The following is a 20,555-nucleotide window of genomic DNA, read 5'->3' on the forward strand; positions in this document are numbered from 1 at the left end:
TCAGCCTTCTCCACGAGCCTCCAGGGCCATCTCAGTTCAGTCTCCCCCTCCCAAGAGGGCTTAAAAATATTTGGGGAAAGCACATCTGGTAACCCATCCCCACGTGGGACTTCCCCCAAGCCCTGGACAACCTCGGAGGTGGTCCTTAGCCCTCCTGGTCCCTGCCTCTCTGCAGAGGAGGAGTTGGAAATATTTTCCAGAAGCATATGTGATGAATAGGGCCCACCTGTGACTATGCCTAGGCCCAGAACATCCTCCCTGGGGCCTCCCTGGATGGCTAGGACCAGTCGTCTCCTCCAAAGAGAGATTTAGAAAAATGAAGGGTGGGGGGAGAAGCGCATCCACCAACTGGACCACACAGGTGTCTGCAGGTAGAAGTGAGGAGCCCTCTAAGCCCAGGCCAGTGGCCCTCATCCAGAGGGGGACTTGGAAACTCTTTTGAGAGGCACAATGCCAACACATGACCACAGTCATGTCTGGATACCTGCCCCCTGGGCTGACTTCCTGGCTCCAACTAGTTCCCACCAACAAAGGGGAACCTCTGAAAATGAGACCCTTAAGCAGGACCATATAGCAGGCCTCTAGCCGCCTCCCTCAGCCTCCATGGCTGGCACAGCTGGTCCAGTATTCTACAGGGGACTTATGTTTTTAGGGATTGTCTCCAGTGACCAGGCCTTAAGTGGGTCATTGGGTGTACCTGGGGCACCCTCCCTGGTTGACCCAGGCACATCCTCAATCCAGGCCCCAGACAGGCCATGGGCAATTCCTACCCAGCCTGGGTTGGCCCTAGCCTAGTGAGGAGGACGTAGAGATCTTTTCAGAAGGTGATCTTAAAAGTTGGCACCCAAGCAGGACCACTATGGGCCGGTATGCCCTGACCCAGCCTCTCCGCCAGCCTGGGCCTGTGCCCCTGCTCAGGACAGAAGAATACAATGATCAGGGCACAACAGGATGACAGCCAGGCCACCGTCACACTCCCCAGGACACACTGGTCCATCCAGTCCTGTTTATACCACCAGAGGGGACTAGAAATGCTTTTAGTCATGCCACACAAAACCACTGGCATGCTAAGGTCCCCACACAGAACTCCCTGACTATCCCGGAGCCTGTCCACACTGGATCAGGACTTAGAAATGTATTAGGGGCATATTTCTGCCAACAGGGACCCACACTGGATAGTAAGTCGGTTGCCATGCCCTCGGGCCTCCATGTCTGGCCCAGACCAGTCCTCCCCTCCACAGAAGGTCACATAAACTTTTCAGGAGGGGCTCTCAATGGCCATGACCAAAGAGTGATAGCACCTGAGCCCGTGGCACACACAGTCAGTGGGCCAGTAGGTCCAGCCCAGGTCATTGCCTCTTTGAATGGGGATGTGGGTGTGTTTTCAGGAGGCACCACCAGGTGCCATGGGTCCGATACCAGGACCTGTGCAGGACCACAGGCTGGCTCAGGCACCCACCCTGAGTCTTTCTGGCTAGGCTGTGCTTGTGCCCACTACCAAGGACACCTTAGAGAGGTTTACAGGATGCATCGGTGATTGGGCTCCATGCACAACTGAGGGAGGACCCAGGGCAACCTCCATGGGTCTCCTTGGATAACGCCCTGGATTTGGATACATTTTCAGAAGGCACATGGATGACCGGACACGAGATGCCACTCCTGGGGCACACTGCCTGGCCCAGCCTGATCCCTGCCACCAGAGGAATATTTACAAGCAGTTTTGGTGGGCACTTCCTATGACAGGACCCAATGCAGGCCAGCAGGCAGCCCTGGGACACATGCCCCATTCTATCCTAGTCAGCTCTGCTGCCCTCCCCTTCTGGAATGAAATTTTCTAAAGTCTGGGGATGGGAGTGCCCTGGTGGTGCAGTGGCTAGGACTTGGCACTTTCACTGCCATGGCCCCGGGTTCAGTCCCTGGTCAGGAGAACTAAGATCCTGTAAGCCACACAGCATGGGTGACTGGACCCCATGCAGGATGGCAAATAGACTGGGGTGCCCTCCTTGGGCCTCTCTGGTCTATCGCTCTAGGAGGAGACTTAGAAAACTTTTCAAGAGGCACATCTGCCACCTCGACCCCATGTGTGTTCTGCCCCGGGATTCCAAGCCAGCCCAGGCTCATGCCTGTTCCCCCACCAAGGGCGATGTAGAAATATTTTTCTGGAGGCATATCTGAGAATCAGGGGCCCGAGCATCCAAACACTGTTCTCTACATGGCCTACAGGTGGGCTTGACATGCCCTCTCAGCCTCCAGACGCCTTCAAGGGAACCACACAAGACTGTATCGACTGGAGGGCAAGTCACTTCCTTTCAACTCTAAACCTCAGGTTTCATCCCAAGGTCTCCTTTCTCTATAACAGACTCTAGAACACACCAGAACCAGGGTATGCCAGGCACTCTACCTGTCCCCTGGGAGGCCCGAAGCTCCAGCCCACCTGTCCAAGGCCCCACTTCGGGACCTGCCTCTAAGTCTTCCTCCACCCCAAGACCTCCCAGATTCCCCACCTTCAGAACACCAAGGTAGAGTCTGGGAGGCCCTGGGGTATGTCTGGCTTTCAAGGCCCAGGAAAAGCCAGCACAAGCCTGCCCTTAGTGGCTTCTCAAAACAGCTGTGTCAGGGACTTCCCTGGCGGTCCAGTGGTTAGGACTCGGTGCTTTCACTACCGTGGCCCCGGGTTTAATCCCTGGTCTGGGAACTAAGATCTCACAAGCCACAGGGCATGGCAAAAACCAAACCAAAACAAAACAAAAAACAGCTGTGTCACAGCCCTAGTGAATGGAGGAGAGAAGCAGGAGTGGAGGACAGAGTGGTAGGTGAGGTGGGGTGTGAACCGTGTAGACTCTGGTGAGAGGATTCAAACCAGCAAGTGGTCTTCCACTTGACTTCCACCTGAGGCAAGGCCTCAGGTCAAGGGTCAGCTAGGGTTTGCTGACCTTTCTGGGTCATAAATTCCACTGCCTTCAAAAAAAAAAAAAAAACCCCACACTCAGTTACACCTTGACCTGAGTCTTTTCTTGGTAGTGGCATTTTAATGGCTTTCCTTGGTGGTAGTAGCAGCAGCAAGAGAAGAAGGGGGAGAGTTTGCCCAGCGCCTGGAGGAGCAGGCTCAGGCTCTGGGGGAATCTTGCCTCCACCAGGTCTAGCCATCCTCTTCCCATTGGACTGAGGCCAAGAAGGTGCGGATTTCCATGGGCTGTAGCGTGATGGTGGTGGAGACCAGCCGGGAAGGAGAAGGATGGGGTATGGGGCCTGAGGAGGTGGAGGGGAGAAGGAGTGAGGGACGTAGACATCCTTTGCCTTAACACCTCTATGCCACCCCACACCACCCCTGTGCTCCCTGTCCTGAACACAGACATACCACCTTAAATCTCTCCCCAGGGCCTCACTCGCAGACCCTTCAACTGCTTCCCAGGGCCTAGATACCACCCCCAGATCCCCAAATCCCTCCCCAGTGCCTGGTCACCATCCTCACACCCACAAGTCCCACCCCAAGGACCTTCAAGCCAACTCCTGTCTCTAGAACTAGACACCGACGGAGATTCTCAAATCTTGCTCTTGGGATTGCACTCCATTCTCAAACCCTCAAGACCTACCACTAGTTTGCTGGACCCACTTGAGTCCCTTAAACCCCTAACCTGGATCTGAACACCGACCGACTCAGGCCCTCAAGCTCTATACCTGGACCTGGTTAACATTCCCACACCTCCCACCCGGCCCCCAGCGCCGGGCAGGCCCCCACCCGTCTTTGGTGTCCACTGGAGCCTGGAGGCGTGGGACCGGAGCTGGCTGGCCGCCAGCGTGGTCTCCCGCACGTCGGTGATGGTGAAGGCGGAGAACAGGTCCTGCGGGAAGTGGATGGGCCGGGCTGTGTTGGTACAAAGCTGGGGTTTCCCCTCCCGCCTCTCTCCTGTCTCCTTCCCACCGCTGCCTTCCTCACCGTCAAGTCCAAGGTCACCGGAGAGCTCAGGTTGAGGCCCGAGTCCTCCCCTACGGCGAACTGGTGCTCTAGGCGCAGAAGCAGCGTCTCCGGGCCCCAGCGGGCCAATGTTAGTAGATGCACGGAAGGCGGTAGCTCTCGGCGCAGCCCTGAAAACTGGGGGAAAGAGTGGCGCGCCGCTGAGCCAGGAGGGGCGGGACTGAGCGGCGGTCAGGAGGCGGAGACCCGGCGTGGAGGGGCGGGCCTTGGCCGCGGTGAGGGGGCGGGGCCTACCGGGGAGTGGCGGGGCTCACCCAGGACAGAGCCAATGAGGGAACGGGGCGGTGCCAGGTTGTGGGCAGAAAGGATTTGGTCTGAGACTGAGTTAGGGCGGGGAGGAAGAGTGGAGAGACCCGGCTGGAGGAGGTAAGTAGACGAGAGGGCCGGACCGAGGCTGCCGGGGTGACGGGGCTGAGCTAAGGAGACTGGACTAACACGTCCTCCCCAGGACGGGTAGGGGCAGGGGAGGTGGGTCCCAGTTAAGCCTAGGTAAATCCGCCCTCAACCCCGCCCCTCCCCCGCAGGCTTCCTTCGGGTCCTCTTTCTGCCGGCCCCACCGCCCCTCACCTGCGTGCGAGGGGCGACCTCGAGGCGGTAAGGGGCGCCACCACCTCGGGCCAGCACCACCTGCGGGGCCAGGACTTCCTTCTCCGCCTGCAACCGGTGCCCGGCGGCCGCGGTCCGGGCCTTGTCCAGCAGCACGAGGTGGCGCCCTCGCACCCAAAGCCCCGACCCCTCCTCCAGCAACGGCTCCCCTACTCCGCGTGCATCGTCTTTCAGCAGCCTTCTGTGCACCTGCGGGGAGAGTGGCCAGGAGAGAGTGAGGGTCCTTCTAGCCAATTTCTGGGCCAGAAATGGGGTAAAAGCGAGTGGGAATTTCAAGAAAAATTGAAGATTGGGGTGGAACGGATGAGGACGAAGATCTGGTAGGGGGTCCCCAGTAGAAGTGGGGATCCGACCTAACAAGGGACTAGGACAGAGGGAGGTAAGGATCTAACGGGGGCGTGGATAGGGCAAATCAGGGCCTGGAGGGGAGGCTTGGGTAAGGATTGGATAAAAGCACGGAGTAAATGTCTCACATAGGAATGGAGGGCTCCGCTTAGCGGGGACCACAAACGGAGGGGTGCACCTAGCAACAGAAACTGGCTTCAAGGTCCTGCAGGGGGCCAGGGAGGGAACTGGTGGGAGGACCCTGACTTAGATGGGGCTCGGACCACTCACCATGAGCTCTAAGGAGCCGTCACTCAGGCTACTGCCCCCCTGGGAGCGGTCAGTCAACACAGTCAGCTGCACGTTCCCATCCTGGGGGGCAAGGGGTGTGAGTGAGGGGCTGCACTGCCGGCCAGCCCTGGCCCCCAGGCAGGCCCCACAAGGATGGTGGAGACTGCTGAGGACAGTTGGGAGATACTAAGAATGAGAGGTAACCCCTGCTCTGTAAAGGGGTGTCAGGAAGATGTGGGGAACAGGATTGGGGATGGGTACCGTGATGTAAATGCGACTGTTAACTGGATAGTAGTTTCCCGCCACTGGCTCAGTCTGGTTCAGCTTCCAGGTGAGTCTATAATCCCGCCTGGGGTGGGGTGGGATTTGATCAGGCCCGGGGTCTGGCTCCCCTTCCCCGCTCACCCACTCCTCACTCCCCCTTCACCCTCTCCCTCCCACACTCATTAGGATCAGCAGCAGGTGCCCCCACTGGCCCTGGGCCCCAACAGACCACAGACCACCCCTCAGTGCCCCCAGTCACCACACCTCCTCTCCAGGATCTCCCGGCCATTGCTGTCAGTGTAGAAGAGTCCGTCTGTCTCCAGCACAGTGTTAAAGCGACTGATGACCTCCTTCCCCCAGCCATCACTATACCCAATGGGATGGCAAGGTGGTGAGCCTCACTTTAACTCCGCTCTGCCCTTCACTCAGCCCCCACTCCCAGCCTCCACCACTCACCCCACAGGTATTGGCCCCACCGTCCACTCCAGCTCCAGGTGCCGCTGTCCCGGGTACAGACGAACCACCTGGGAACACCAGGCTGAGAAGTTCTGGTGCACTTCCTGCACCAAGGCTGTCTGTAGGCACATGGGGGTGAAGGGCAGGTGTAAGCATGCAGCTGAGCAGAGGTAAGCCCTGCAAATGTCCACCCCTGCTGTGAAGCTCATAAAGGCCTACATCAGGGTCAACCCCACTAACAGCTTTGGAGCCCCACCCACCTCCCCCACCTGCCTAGGTGTGATGCCCACACTTTGTACCTCAGTCATAGCCATGTAATTTTTTGAGTTTGGCATACATGCTTGCTGCCCACCATTACCCTATCTCCCCTCCTTAGAACAGGATTCTAGCTTAGCACATGGCTACTGGAAATAGACTGTACTGTTTCGTTTTCCCTGAGGTTCTGAGTAGCTGTGTGACCATGTTTGGCCCAGTCAAAGTGGTGTAAACAATGTTCCTTGCCCCCTTCCCTCTTCCACTGGCTCAAATGCAAATGTGATGGCTGGAGCTTGAGCAGCCATCTTTGGCCATGAGGTGGAAGCTGAATGCTAAGGAGGGTAGAGCAATAAGATAGAAGACTAGGGCTTCCCTAGTGGCACAGTGGTTAAGAATCTGCCTGCCAATTCAGGGGACATGGGTTCGAGCCCTGGTCCAGGAAGATCCCACATGCCACAGAGCAACTAAGCCCGTGTGCCACAACTACTAAACTGTGTTCTAGAGCCTGCAAGCCACAACTACTGAGCCCAAGTGCCACAACTACTGAAGCCTGTGTGCGTAGAGTCCATGCTCCACAACAAGAGAAGCCGCCGCAATGAGAAGCCTGCACGCCGTAATAAAGAGTAGCCCCCCCTCCACAACTAGAGAAAAAGCCTGCACGCAGCAACAAAGATCCAATGCAGCCAAAAATTTTAAAAAATTAAAAAATAAAAAGATAGAAGACTAGATGACCACTGAACCATCCTACCTGCCCAGACTTTCCGTTAGATGGAAAGAAACTTCCATCTTGTTTTAGGCATGGTTAATTTGGGTAACTCTGTTACAGGAAGCAAAACTATATCCTAATACAGTGACCCAGGTATGCAGGTGTTCACCTCAAGGAGAATCATGTCAAATGTGAGGCTTGCCGTTACCTGCCCCATTCCCACCCTAAGAGGAAACGTCAACGAGAGGCCCCAGGAAACCCCACAAGCCTGAGCCCCTGTTCCCAGCCAGATGCACCCTCAAATATCCACCCTAAGTTAGAACCACCCAAGCTCTATCCAAGTGTGAACCTTTAAATATCCACCCCACCTCTCTTTCCACCATGTAAGGACAAAGTGAGAAGGCAGCCATCTGTAAACCATGGAAGCAGCACTCATTAAGAACCCAACCATGCTGACACCCTGATCTCAGACTTCCAGCTGCCAGAACGATGAGAAACAAATGCTTATTTAAGCCACTCAGTTTAGGCCTCTTCATATTGCAAAAAATAAGAAAGCCTGCTGTAAGAAGAGACATGAGAAAGATGATCTTTCTCTCTATCATGTGAGGACACAGTGAGATGTCCTTCTGCAAACCAGGAGAAGAGCTCTCACCAGGAACCAACTGGCCTGCACCTTGGTCTTGGACTTCCCAGACACCAAAACTGTCTGCATAGAATCTTCTGCAGCCCAGAAGACTAAGTCCAACAAGCCTGAAATAACAAGGGTCTAAAGAAGATATAAGTGATGACATTGAATAGTCACAGACTTAAGAGACATTGCAGCACGAGAAATGGTGAAATGTGTGTTTTATTCCTGGATGTATCCCAGACACCTATGTTATAGACCTGGACCCCTGGAATCTTTAATCAATAGAAATTGATAAGAGGCCAAATGGGAGTTTCAGGCAAGGCTCTACTGGTGCTCGTGCTGCAGCACAAGGAGTGAAAGCAAGAAACAGATGCCCCTGCTTGCTCTCAGAAAGAAGCTGCTTGGATCCTTAAATGGGGTAACAACGGGGGGCGGATCTATGGGTTGGGCAGGAGGTGTAGCTTAGGTGGTCTGTCCACCCCTTTGGTGGTGCCCTGTGCAAGAATCATGTACAGCACCCTACTTTTGCTCCCGGCACCTCAGAAATGGCAGTGTGTTGTGGCCTTTTTGTATCCTATTGCTCATAATTGCCCCAACTTGTGCATGCAAGCAGTTATTTTTAGTCGATTATAGTTTCTCTGTATGCCATTGCTCAAGGAGCCTTTTGTCCAGGTGCAAGCCCTCCCAGGTCCCAGCCTACCTCGCCTAGAAGAAGACATAGTAGGAGCTCAGTAAATATTTATTGAATGCACAGAGTACTGTATAAGAGTTTTTTTAGAAGATATACTTTAACAAAATAGCTATTTTTAGTTCAAGGTTGTTTGTGTTTGAATATACGTTTGTAGATGTTTTGGAGATTCTTGAACACCACTTGTTCATTGGGGCATCTAAATGGTTCTCCTTACAATCTTAATTATACTATTTCAAAAATAAAGGTAAAATTTGCTTAGGAAAAAAAAAAAAAAAAAAAAAAAAAAAAAAAAAAAAAATATCCACCCCAGATAAAATCCCCTCCTACCACAGATCCTTTGTGAAATCTGCAAGCAGTTACACCTGGCTCTCCCTATCTGTTGGCCAAATGGGAACACCCCACCCCCAATTTCAAAAGCTAAGTATAATCCTGACATTCACAACAGATGTGAATGCCTTTCTATGTGCTTCCATGGCATGACTGTCACACAACCAGCCATGAATATCAACCCTGTGGGAGGATCCTCAAGTATTCCCCTCGGGTCTTAGCCTTCATATTTGTTGGAGATGTAAATCCTCCCCCAACTGTACACATGGCACACCACCCTCCACACACACACAACCCATATGTCCCATCCCCAAGTGCCCACTCATCAGTCTTAACCCCTTACCTTCACAAGGTGGGTTTGAGCCCAGTGGCTCACAAGCACTGGTTCCTGTCGGCTGGGTCTGAAGATGTAGGCACCTGAGACCTGGGAGCTTAGACTGTTGCCTGTACTGGCGTTGTACCTGGGGCCAGGGCAGGTGAGAGTCAGGCAAGGGACCCCAGCTCTGCTCACACCTGCTCCCTGACTGGTGGTCCTCCCTCACCAGTAGAAGGCTTGGTGAACAGGGAGCCGGAGGTTCTGGTCCAGGTTCTCCAACTCCATCAAGAGCCCTGAGTCAGGGTCAAACCTAGCCCGGATATACTGGGGAGAAAAGGGTGAACAGACATTAATGACCACCGCTTCAGCCAACGGCAGCTTCATCCTTCCTGGGGCTCAGGAGAAAACCCTGGAGTCACCCACCCTTCCCTCCTCTCTCTCTCTCTCACTCCTCACCTCTGACTCTTTTAGCAAATCCGAACAGCTCCAATTTCTACCTTACCCTCAATCTGACCACTTCTCACTACCTCCATGGCATTCCTGGACTGCAGCCAACCCCTTTCTGATCTCCCACCTTCCATGCTCGCTCCCCAGTCTTCCCCCCCCATAACCGCCAAAAGGTGCCTGTAACACCATAAGTGAGATCACAGCCCATCTGCTCAGGACCCAGGCTGCTTATGCAACTGACAGAGGAACCACAGTGCCAGGACCCACAAGATTTTTAGGGCCCATGGAAAGGTGTAAATCTTAATTTCTTTTAGGTTCAGAAGAAAACCTGAATGAAATAATAATGAATATATTATATTGAAGTCTGCATGGTTAATATTCATGTTAATATCCATACTATCATGAAATAAAATTTTTAACATTTTTATGGAAGGAGGGACCCACAAAGGCCAAAGTGCTAGGACCCACAAGAGTCTTAATGCAACCCTGTTTCTCCTGTGGTTCCTTCACAGTAAAAGCCAGAGTCCTCCCCTCAGCCTTCCCTTAAGATTCACAAGATCTGACCTAGCACCTCCACCCCAACACCCTGTTTCAGCCACAATGAGTGTTCTTTGAACACCCAACACCCGCCTACTTGAGGGCTTTTGTGTCTGCTGCTCCCTACCTGACTGGATCCATCTTCCCCCCAAATGGCCACACGGCTCCCTCCCCCAAGTCTCTGACATGCCTCACTTAATTTGCAAAACCCTACCTCCATCAGCTCTGACATTTCTGTCAAGTGTCACCCATGATCACACTGGGTCCTCATAACAGCCCCAGGAGAGGACACTGAGGCTCAAAGGAAGACGGTCACTCACTTGAGGACACACAATGGAGGGCTGATGATGCTAGACCATGAACCTAAGACCCACTGACCCAGGGTCCATGTGGCTTAGTGCCACATCTCAAATTTGTCACCCAGGAATGGAAGGGGATATGAATAGGGTCTCACCTCATTCTGGATGACCAAGACACGAGACCAGGGCTTCTGGGATCTGGGATGGTGGATGTGGGCCTGGGGGCTTTGGCCAGGCACCTGGGTTACTGAGTAGATGCTGAAGCCCAAGGCAGGCACTGCGGCTGAGAAAAGCAGCTCCTGACTGTCTGAGCTGGGAATCATCACCACCTCGGGTAAGGGAGGAAAGAAACCAAGTCAAGAAGCTGTGAGTACACATATAAAGCCACACCACACATACAGGGAGCGGTCAAACTTATGGAGGGGAAAGAGTGCCAGAATGGAGAGAAGAAATTTAGGAGTTGGGCAGAGGGCAGGCAAGTGTCAGAAATGCTGAGTTAAAGATTGCAAAGAGGGAATTCCCTGGCAGTCTAGTGGTTAGGACTCAGCGCTTCCACTGCAGGGGGCACATAGGTTCGATCTCTGATTGGGGAATGAAGATTCTGCAAGCTCCATGGCCAAAAAAAAAAAAAAAAAAAAAAAAGATTGCAAAGATTCATAAGGTGGGAAAAATCCACTAGGACGGTGGAGCTACTGTGGGAGGTGGGAGTAAATTCAGGAAGAGATCCTTGACACAGGGGAGGGAGGGAAAGACAGATTCTTAGGGGAGGAAGAGGTTAGTTGGAAGGGGCCTTCCAGGATGAGGGGAATATTCATAAACAGGAAATTTTTTCACAGGGAGATATTTAAAAGGGGAAGAGGGCTTCCCTGGTGGTGCAGTGGTTAAGAATCCGCCTGCCAATGCAGGGGACACGGATTCAAGCCCTGGTCCGGGAAGATCCCACATGCCGCGGAGCAACTAAGCCCATGCGTCACAACTACCGAGCCTGAGCTTTAGAGCCCGCGTCCCACAACTACTGAGCCCGCGTGCCACAACTACTGAAGCCCACGCACCTACAGCCTGTGCTCTGCAACAAGAGAAACCACCGCATGAGAAGCCCCCACACCACAACGAAGAATAGTCCCCGCTCGCCGCAACTAGAGAAAGCCCACGTGCAGCAAAAAAGACCCAACGCAGCCAAAAATAAATAAATAAAATACATTTTTTTAAAGGTGGGGGGAAGATACTCATGAGAGGGGGTGATGTTCCCAAGGGGGTGTGATATTAAGGGGTAGAGGGGGAACATATTCGGAGGAAGAGACAGTAATGGGCAAAAGGTATTCATGGAGGGGGAGGTATCCAAGAGAGGGAGGTGTCCATGTAAGGAGAGATCCATGGAGGGAAATAAACCTGGGGGAAGTGTCCATGGGGCGAAGGGAGAAATGCCCATGGCGGGAGGTTTCCAAGGGGTTACGTATTCATGGGTTGTGGTATTCAGGGAAAAATATTTGTCGAGTGGTCTTACATCGCTAGGCACAACTGTGCCACTGGGGTCCCTCACGAGGAAAACGTGTTTGCTGACAGGCAGCCGCACCATCCAATCCACTTTCCGCCCCAAGGGGTTATAAATGGTCACCTGGAACTGGGGTGGGAGGGTCAGAGCAGGCATGGGTCACAATACGCCTTCTGCAAACCCACCCACCATGTGCAGCAATGTCCCTAGGTGATGTCCCTGGGTGATTCAAACCCCCAAGTGGTGCACTGGTCTCCGTCCTGCCGCAGCTTCACTGAGCCCCCAGTGACCTCGCCCCAGAATGATCAGCAACCCGCTGAGGCCTCGAGAGCCCATCAGCCACGCCTCCTTTCCGCGCACCCAAGCGGTTTTGCTGGCTCTCGTCCCACTCACCACCCACGGGGCCGGTCCCCCGGGCCCGCCCCTCCCAGTCCAGGACGGCTCAGGCTCACGCTTTCCGAGGTCTGGGTGGGCGGACAAACGCTGACGTTGAGCTTGCGACAGAACATGAAGTCCTCCTTGGAACCACTGAGACGCGCCAGCGCATTGCTCAAGAGAACCTGGGGAGGCGCGTAAAGTTAAAGGTATGCTCTGGCCGCCAAGCGAGTCTCCTCCTCGCCGCCCCGCCCCCAGCCTCGCCCCTGCCTTCTCCGCCCCTCCCATCCCAGGACCCACCCCTCCTTCCACAAGCCCCGCCCCACGAGCCCTTTCAGACACCACTCCGCTGTTTTCGACCACTCCCCGTTCCGGCCCCGCCCCTTCTGCTCCAGGGCCTGCCCCTTCCTGTCTCCGCCTCTCTCAGGCTCCGCCCTCGCACCTCGCAGGGCCCCCAGCCTTCGGCAAGTTGGCGAGCGTAGTCATTGGCCACGTGCTGGCGGGAGGTGCCGCTGACCGCATCGTGGTGCTGGAGCACGGCCATCGCCTCATCTGCAGGCAGACGGTGAGCCGGGTGGTGTCTCCGCAGGACTTTTGGTCCCCGACCCCAAGGAGACGTGAAAAATCATGTGCTGGCAGGCTGGGTTCTTAGGGTTTTAAGAAGGGACTCGAGGGGCTTCCCTGGTGGCGCAGTGGTTGAGAGTCCGCCTGCCAATGCAGGGGACACAGATCCGTGCCCCGGTCCGGGAAGATCCCACATGCCGCGGAGCGGCTAGGCCCGTGAGCCATAGCCGCTGAGCCTGCGCATCCAGAGCCTGTGCTCCGCAACGGGAGAGGCCACAACAGAGGCCCGCATACCGCAAAAAAAAAAAAAAAAAAAAAAGGTACTCGAGGGGGCAGTGGAGGGTCTGGAGTCCAGCTTCAGCCTCGCCCCCGTCCCCTCACTCGCTAGACACCTACTGAGGGGTGCACTGTCTCCGAAACCATAGGGTCCCACGTTGGCTGCTGGACCCGCCAGCGCCTCCAGCTGGTTGCACACCTGTAGAGCACGGGGTATGTTGGGGCACCAGGCCTGTCAAGGACCCCTGAGCCACTCGCTTGAGCCTGGCGCCCACCTACCTGGAGGAAGTTGTAGCTGAGGCGCTCATAGCGTTTGAGAGCAGGCCGGCTGGAAAAGTAACCGGTCCAGAACATGTGGGGGCCGTCGGCGTAGGGGAAGAAGTCATCCTCTTTCAGCGACCTGCAACGGCAGTGGCATTGAGGGCAGGGTCATGACCCACAGGGCATGCCACCCATCCCCAGGCTCCCCAGTCCCCCCAAATACCAGGTGAGGTTGGCCTTGTTCAGCTGCCAGAGATAACAGGCTGGAGTGGAGTACAGAACATTGACGCGGCTCCCGTTGGCCTGTTGCTGCGGGGAGGTGTCAGTGTGTGAGCCCTCAGGAGCCCGGGGAGGGGGTGCCCACAAGTGTGCACATACCTACTCACACACACACACGTGCACACATTCATGCATCCAGTCAGTTCAGATTCTCTTAATACACAGTTTGAGTGCAAACCAATGGCCAAGTGTGAAAATGAATGTTGGCCGAAGCTAAATATTACCAGCCTGGAAAGAATTTCAGGGATGCAAGAATAAACCTGAGATTTAACTAAACTTTAAATAATTCCAATTTTATTATTTAAAACTTTCATGGAAAAACTAAATATGACATGATAGGACAGGAATAATAATTCCTCAGCACTGTAAGGTTATTGCCAGATGACACAACTGTTATAATGAATGGAGGCTCACTTTCAACTGAGGGAGGTGGAGGAACAAGAAGGTGACCTCCATGAGTTAAAGGATGTTTGTTCTGCTCGAGTTGTGTGCCCAGTGCCTCGTACACAGTAGGTGCTCAATAAACACTTGAATGACCTAGAGAATATTATACTTAGTGAAGTCAGAGAAAGACAGATACTATATGATATCACTTATATGTGGAATCTAAAAAATAATACAAATGAATCTATATACAAAACAGAAACAGACTCACGGACAGAGAAAACAAACATGGTTACCTAAGGGGAAAGGGGGGGAGGGATAAATTAGGTGTATAGGATTGACAGATATAATCTACTATACATAAAGTAGATAAGCAACAAGGATTTACTGTATAACACAGGGAATTATATTCGATATCTTATAATAACCTATAATAGAAAATAACCTGAAAAAATATATATAACTGAATCATTTTGCTGTACACCTGAAACTAATACAATATTTGTAATACAATACAATATTGGAAATTAACTATACTTTAATTTTAAAGATAAACAAAACAAACACGAGTGAATGAAGAGAAATGCATAGGACTACATGCCTTTATGTGCAAACACACATCTACACCCCTGAACACACACTCATATACAGATTTACATACACACATACTGTGTTCACTGAGCAAACAATCACTTGATTCTGCAGCATGCTCAGGATTGTGGACACAATTTACAACGAGAGGCTAGCCCTGCTCTCACGGTATTCACAGCCAAGTGCAGAGGAGAGGAACTGAACAGATAGTCAGTTGGTTACAGTCAGCCTAGATGTATCATCACAGGTATTTGTGGGGACTCCTGTGAGCACCGAGGAAAGAGCAAGAGCTCGGCTGGGGCCTGGTGAAGGCTTCCTGGAGAAGAAGATGTTGCAACTGGTGTCTTAAGCAGCAGAAGACTTTCAGCCCCAAATAATAAAACAACCATAATACTTATTATTTACCTGGCACTGGTCTGCTGGTCTATGCAAATGAACTCATTATACTTTCATCAATAGCCCTGTCAGCTGGGAACCACCATTATGCCCATTTCCTAGATAAGAAAATTGAGGCACTGACTGCTTAAGAACATTCCTCAAGGTCACAGAGCCAGTAAGTGGCAAAACCAGGATTTGAACCAAGGAACTTCATTTCCAGTAAAATGGAGTGTGTGAAGGAGCAGGCAGGAGAAAAACCAAAAGAGTGTGATCTTCTGGCAGCCCAGGAACACGGCATTAAAGACTGTGCCAGGGCTTCCCTGGTGGCACAGTGGTTAAGAATCTGCCTGCCGGAGTTCACCTCTGTGCTTTGTGACCACCTAGAGGGGTGGGATAGGGAGGGTGGGAGGGAGGGTGATGCAAGAGGGAAGAGATATGGGAACATATGTATATGTATAACTGATTCACTTTGTTGTAAAGGAGAAACTAACACACTATTGTAAAACAGTTATACTCAAATAAAGATGTTTAAAAAAAAAAAAAAAAAGAATCTGCCTGCCAATGCAGGGGACACAGGTTCGATCCCTAGTCCGGGAAGATCCCACATGCTGCGGAGTAGCTAAGCCCGTGCGCCACAACTACTGGGCCTGAGCTCTAGAGCCTGCGAGCCATAACTACTGAGCCCACGTGCCACAACTACTGAAGTCTGCACGCCTAGAGCCCGTGCTCCACAACAAGAGAAGCCCCAACAATGAGAAGCCCATGCACTGCAACGAGGAGTAGCCCCCGCTCACCACAACTAGAGAAAGCCCGCACACAGCAACGAAGACCCAACATAGCCATAAATAAATAAATAAATAAATAAATATTTTTAAAAATAAAAAAGACTGTGCCAGTAGACAACTCTGGGGATGAAATGATGGGGGAGGGGAGACGAGGTTCTGTGCTGATGGGAGAGTGAATGCCTGCCCACACAGAATAATGGCCACTGAAAGATGTCCATGTCCTAATCCCCAGAACCTGTGACTATGTTAGGTTACATGGCAAAAGGGAATTAAGACTGCAGAATTAAGGCTGTTAATCAGCTGACCTTAAACTACAGAGATTATCCTGGATTATCTACTGGGTCCAATGTAATCACAAGGGTCTCTAAAAGTTGAAGAAGAGGGAGGAGAAGGAAGTGAGAGTGAGAAAAAGAGATGTAACACCAGAGGCAGGGTCAGAGAGCTGCTATGTCGCTGGCTTTGAAGATGGAGGAGGGGGCCATGAGCCAAGGAATGTGGGCAGCCTCTAGAAGCTGGACAAGGCAAGGAGACTTTTTCCTAGAGCTTTCAGAAGGAACACAGCCCTGTGACATCTTGATTTTAGCCCAGTGAGACCCATGTCAGACTTGTGACCTACAGAACTGTAAGATAACATGATTTCTGTTGTTTTAAGCCACTAAGTTTGTGGTAATTTGTTAAAGCAGCAATAGAAAACTAAGACAGCTCCCATAGATAATGTACATGACCCGAGGCCCAGGGATACAAGCACAGGTGCCCACGGGGTAGGCTCACTCACCTGGGCGTTGACCAGCCGGATGAGCTTGTCAAGGTTCTTGAACCACATGTTGGCATTCTCATATTGGAAGTCTGAGCCCATGGTCATCACAGTGTGGTTGGTGCGGTAGTGCTGGCCCTGTAGGTGGGATGGAGGGAGCCTCAGGCCAGGGTGTCCTGGGCCACCCCTGTGGACAGCTGTGTCTCGATATATATGTGGTCAAGAATGTGCGTGCACAGAGGCATGGGGGGCAGGGGAGGAAGTGTGTCACGCGTGAGCAGAGGGACATACAGAAAAATAGCCACAAGCTATTGAGTAATTCTCTTGGGCTCACCACCCAGACGTGCGTACTGAGGCACTGTGCCATGCTGTCTCATGATCATGGTGGAGGTGTGCAGGGGTGAAGGGGTCCGCATTTCTAGTCAGGAACACACACAAATCCAGGAGGAGGGCATAGTGATGGTGAACGGAATACTACCTTCCTCCGAGGATGGTGAGGAGGTGCTAGGGATTGCCTGGGCCGGTGGAAGGGCCCCGTTTATGTACACCAGAGGCACAGGTTCTGGGTACCAGGTTACCTGGGCAGTGGCCAACTGCAGGAAGTAATGGACCAGGTCCTTGGCGTTGTACTCAGGGCTGAGTGGGTCCTCCACAAAGGGCCTGTCGGCACACAGCGTGTCCCAGCACAGACCATCCGGTGGGTTGTAAATGTTGGGGAGCACACCTGTGGGCCGCACCAGGCTCAGGGGTGGCCCCACCCCCTAGACCTGCCAGGCCCCACAGGGGACGGACTTCAGAATTTGCAGGGCCCAGTGCAAAGTGCAAATGCTGGGCCCTTTTTCCTAAATTATTAAGAATTTCAAGACAATCACAGCTGGCTATAAAACCAAACCCAGGGCCCTTCTGAGCGTGGGGGCGGCCCTCTCCCCACTCCACCCCCTTACTGGTGAAGAGGTCCGCGGCGGGGGGCTTCAGGCTGGCGCTGGCCCGCCACACCTGCTCCATTTCCATCTTCTCCTTCCGCGCGCTCTTGTCTTGATAATCCAGGCGTCCGAAGAAGAAGCCATCAAAACCCATCTGGAGGTGGGGCAGGATGAGGAACGGGATGGGAGAGCAGGAGAGGGCAGAATAAATAAGGGCCTAGCCCTCTCCTCACCAACCGCCACTCCCCCTTCAGAGCACGGATAGAAAAACCAGGTCTAAAACCAGGGAGGCCCTCCAGTTCATTTTGAACTTGGGGAGGGTCGGAAGTCCTGTGGGAGCGCCGGGAGGGAGCTGGTCCAACGCTAGAACCCACCTCCGCCTTCTGCAGCTCAAGGAGGCCTTACCCTTTCCGCAGCCTAAACACGGGAAGGAGGCGGGGTCATAGCACAGGTAATGAAGCCTGCGGAAAAACGGCAGGCCATCGCCTGCCACCCTACTTGGGGAGGAGCCAGGATCAGAGTAGACGGGGCGGGGGCGGGGATGGGGAGGAGCCAGCTGGACAGGAGGGGGGCGGGGGGGGGGGTAGCCTAGGCTGGGGCAGAGCAGGGTCAAGGCCAGAGCAGAAAAGGAATGGGATTCACAGGTCACCCAAGAGGCAGGGTCTCAAGGCACCAGAGGGCCAGGGGCAGGGCCTGGTCCGAGTGAACTTTCAGGGAAGGGAGGGGCTTGAGTGACCGGGGGAGGAGTCAGAGGGAATGAAGGGGCTGGCCCAAGAGGCCAGGAAAAGACCTGCGCGAACAGCGAGGCCTGCTCCCTTGAGTGTCCGAAGGGGTCGATGTGCCAGGCCACACGGGGGCGCCCGTCGCTGCCAAACGTGTCCTCCAGGAAGCGCAGCCCGAGTGTCATCTGGTCGATGATGGCTCCGTAGTGGGTGGCCGCCTCATCGTTCATCACCCAGCCACCATTGGCAAACTCTAGGCGTCCTGTGCCGGGAGGGGCAAAGTCCAAGTCATCGGTCAGGGCGAGGAGTGGGGCCGGGGTTGGTGATGCCGGGGATGAGAAGACCTGCCTGCATGCCCAGGCCTGAGAGGCGAAGAGGGGTCACCCCCAGGCCAGTGTAGAGAGATACTGAACAGAAGGCCTCCTGGCATGGCAGACTTTCCAGAGGATTCACTGGAGGTGGGGCCTTACAGGACGCACAGGAGTTCTCCAAATACAGAGAAATTCCAGGCAGGTGCAGCCACATACAGGCAGCACTTGGTATGATAAAAATTGCAGAAGTCAGAGTAGTAGAAACAGAATCTGGCCTGGGTTTCCTCTTTTCACTTCCTTAGGGCAGGCTCACCCTGGCGCACCAGGTTCCGCACGATTTCCTGCGTTGTGTTTGTCTGCTGTCGCCACCAACGGGAGAAGAAAGCGATTTCCACATAGATGAAGCGGCGGGTGGGCTCCGCCAGCAGGGAAGAGATGACCGAGTCTAGGATGTACTGCACGCCCGCGTGCTGGACATCATTCTGGACTGTGGGAATAGGGGTCAGGCAGTCAGGGACCACCAAGCCAAGGGGCATATTCCTAGACACAGGAGCCCAAGCTGGGCATTGCCCCCACCCTAATGTCCAGGGCTGAAAAAGAATTCGAGGTGCTCCGAGGGGCCATGGGAGTCCTAAGGGTCAGTCCCCACCCTCTACTCACTGCCATAGAAGTACTGGTCCACCGTCTTGAGCCAGCCCACGTCATCATGTGTGTGGGCCACCAGGTGCACATTCAGCATGTCCGGCTCCACCTTGGGGCATGTCTGCACAGGGACCCCAAACACAAACACACATACCCTGTCAGTAACCCCAAGGTTAAGAGGCAGGCTGCAGTGGTGCGTTGGGGAGGACATAAGGTGAGCTTTGATTTAGAGGCAAGTGACTCAGGTGGGGCCAGGCCCTCCCAGGGAGGACACACATAGTTGTGTCACAGATGCAACTCCCACCTGACACAACTTCTCAGAGCACCTCTCATTCACACCCTGGGGAAATAATAGTAGTAGCTAATGTTTATTAAGCATTTGCAAATACCAAGCAGTCAGCCTGCGGGGTGGGGGCGATATTACGTCCAGTTTTCAGATAAGAACACTGAGGATCAGAGAGGTGAAGTGACTTGGCCAAGATCACGCAGCCAGGAAGTGGAGGAGCCAAGCTAGAACTTCAGGAACCTGACTCCCAGCTCTCCACCAGTCCTCGCCACACATACAGCTGCTCGCCCGCTCACGTCCAGTCACACAGGTAAATGCATGCAAAGTCCAGAAGCAAGGGAAGCAGACACAGACAGCCCCATTCTCAGACACGCACAGCCAGACTTCTCAGTGACACAAAGCATGCACTCAGACCACACTGTCATATTAGCAACCAATCACTAGGCGCCCACAAAACAGACCCACCCACACCTCCGGACCCTACTGGAGGCTTCACTCTGGCTCTTGTACATTTCCGCTCGCTGGCCGAGCTCACCTGGTATCCCGCGGCCCAAGCGCTGGGCGTCGCCAGCAACAACAAAAAGAGAAAGGAGAGAGGCGGGAGCGGTGGCCACAGCGCCCAGGAGCTCGTCCGGGACCCCACCGCGCCCCGGCCGCCGCCAGCGCGGACCCCCGAAGACCGCGCGTCAGCGCCCATGGCTCTAGCGCCGCCGCCGCCGCCGCCGCCGCCGCCGCCGCCGCCGCCGCCGCCGCCGCCGCCGCCGCCGCCGCCGCCGCCGCCGCCGCCGCCGCCTCCACCTCAGCCTCCGCCTCCCGGGGGTTCCCGGGCCTGGCTGGGGCCGGGTAAACGCCCCGCCTCCAGAACCCGGCTTAGCCAATGGGCACCGGCGGGGCAAGGCTAGGGAGTGCCCCGGCGCGTCACGAGACCAAAGCTGTAGCTCCGGGTACCGCTGGGGGCAATGCGGGCGCTAGGAGCGCAAGGAGGCGCTGGGCTCGTCCCACTCTCGGGGTGCTGGTTCGGCCAGAGGAGCCTTTAGCCTCTCGTGGCCTCTGTGTGGCCTCCATGTGGACTTCGAGTGCCCCTTTGTCCCCCTGGGCGCAGAGGTCTCAGATTTTCCTACGGATGCTGTGTTTGCCTTGGAGGTAGAGTATGTGCCTAGGATCCTAGGGTATTCCGTTGACTTTCTGGGCTAGGGTCCGCGAGGGACCTAGCTTGGCTACGAACAGAGATTAATGGGGGCTCTGTTCTGTCCTATGCATGGAGACGTAAAGTAACCGCCGTTACGGCGCTGGGGAGGGGAGGCATCCAGCCTTGTTCGAGAGATACCGGTGTCCTCTGATGAGGAGCGAAAACATGGCAGGTGGGAGAGAACTCAGTCTTTCATGCCTTCCCCCAGCCCCTACCAGTC

General features: G+C 54.2%; 1 protein-coding gene and 1 long non-coding RNA gene across 2 annotated transcripts; one reads left to right on the plus strand and one right to left on the minus strand.

Moving 5' to 3' along the window:
- Positions 1 to 3,009: 3,009 nt before the first annotated feature.
- MAN2B1 (mannosidase alpha class 2B member 1) lies at positions 3,010 to 19,870 on the minus strand. Its single transcript, XM_059062775.2, has 24 exons — positions 19,682 to 19,870; positions 18,879 to 18,981; positions 18,532 to 18,705; positions 17,976 to 18,169; positions 17,207 to 17,339; positions 16,841 to 16,986; positions 16,284 to 16,400; positions 13,315 to 13,400; positions 13,110 to 13,230; positions 12,951 to 13,029; positions 12,433 to 12,542; positions 12,068 to 12,175; positions 11,628 to 11,744; positions 10,279 to 10,452; positions 9,067 to 9,164; positions 8,868 to 8,985; positions 5,918 to 6,036; positions 5,726 to 5,827; positions 5,459 to 5,546; positions 5,198 to 5,278; positions 4,544 to 4,771; positions 3,938 to 4,093; positions 3,740 to 3,842; positions 3,010 to 3,249 (listed from the first exon to the last, which is right to left on the minus strand). Exons 1-24 carry the CDS (start codon positions 19,841 to 19,843, stop codon positions 3,140 to 3,142), a joined length of 3,027 nt encoding a protein of 1,008 aa, XP_058918758.1. The 5' UTR covers positions 19,844 to 19,870; the 3' UTR covers positions 3,010 to 3,139.
- Positions 4,283 to 6,866, plus strand: LOC136794100 (uncharacterized). The gene is made up of 3 exons (XR_010840424.1): positions 4,283 to 4,342; positions 4,501 to 4,961; positions 6,675 to 6,866. It is a non-coding gene; the product is annotated as an uncharacterized lncRNA (long non-coding RNA).
- Positions 19,871 to 20,555: the final 685 nt, after the last annotated feature.

This window comes from Kogia breviceps, chromosome 4 (assembly GCF_026419965.1).
Source record: "Kogia breviceps isolate mKogBre1 chromosome 4, mKogBre1 haplotype 1, whole genome shotgun sequence".
Taxonomy (NCBI): domain Eukaryota; kingdom Metazoa; phylum Chordata; class Mammalia; order Artiodactyla; family Physeteridae; genus Kogia; species Kogia breviceps.

What these genes read in the sequence shown, in the direction of transcription:
- MAN2B1 (XM_059062775.2), bottom strand. Translation starts at nt 19,843, where the DNA reads ATGGGCGCTGACGCGCGGTCTTCGGGGGTCCGCGCTGGCGGCGGCCGG. An exon ending in AGGCCTCGCTGTTCGCGCAG is followed by an intron (nt 17,340 to 17,975) that starts GTCTTTTCCTGG and finishes CCCCACCTCCAG; the next exon opens with ATGGGTTTTGATGGCTTCTT. An exon ending in AAGGCTGGGGGCCCTGCGAG is followed by an intron (nt 12,176 to 12,432) that starts GTGCGAGGGCGG and finishes GCGCCTCCCCAG; the next exon opens with GTTCTCTTGAGCAATGCGCT.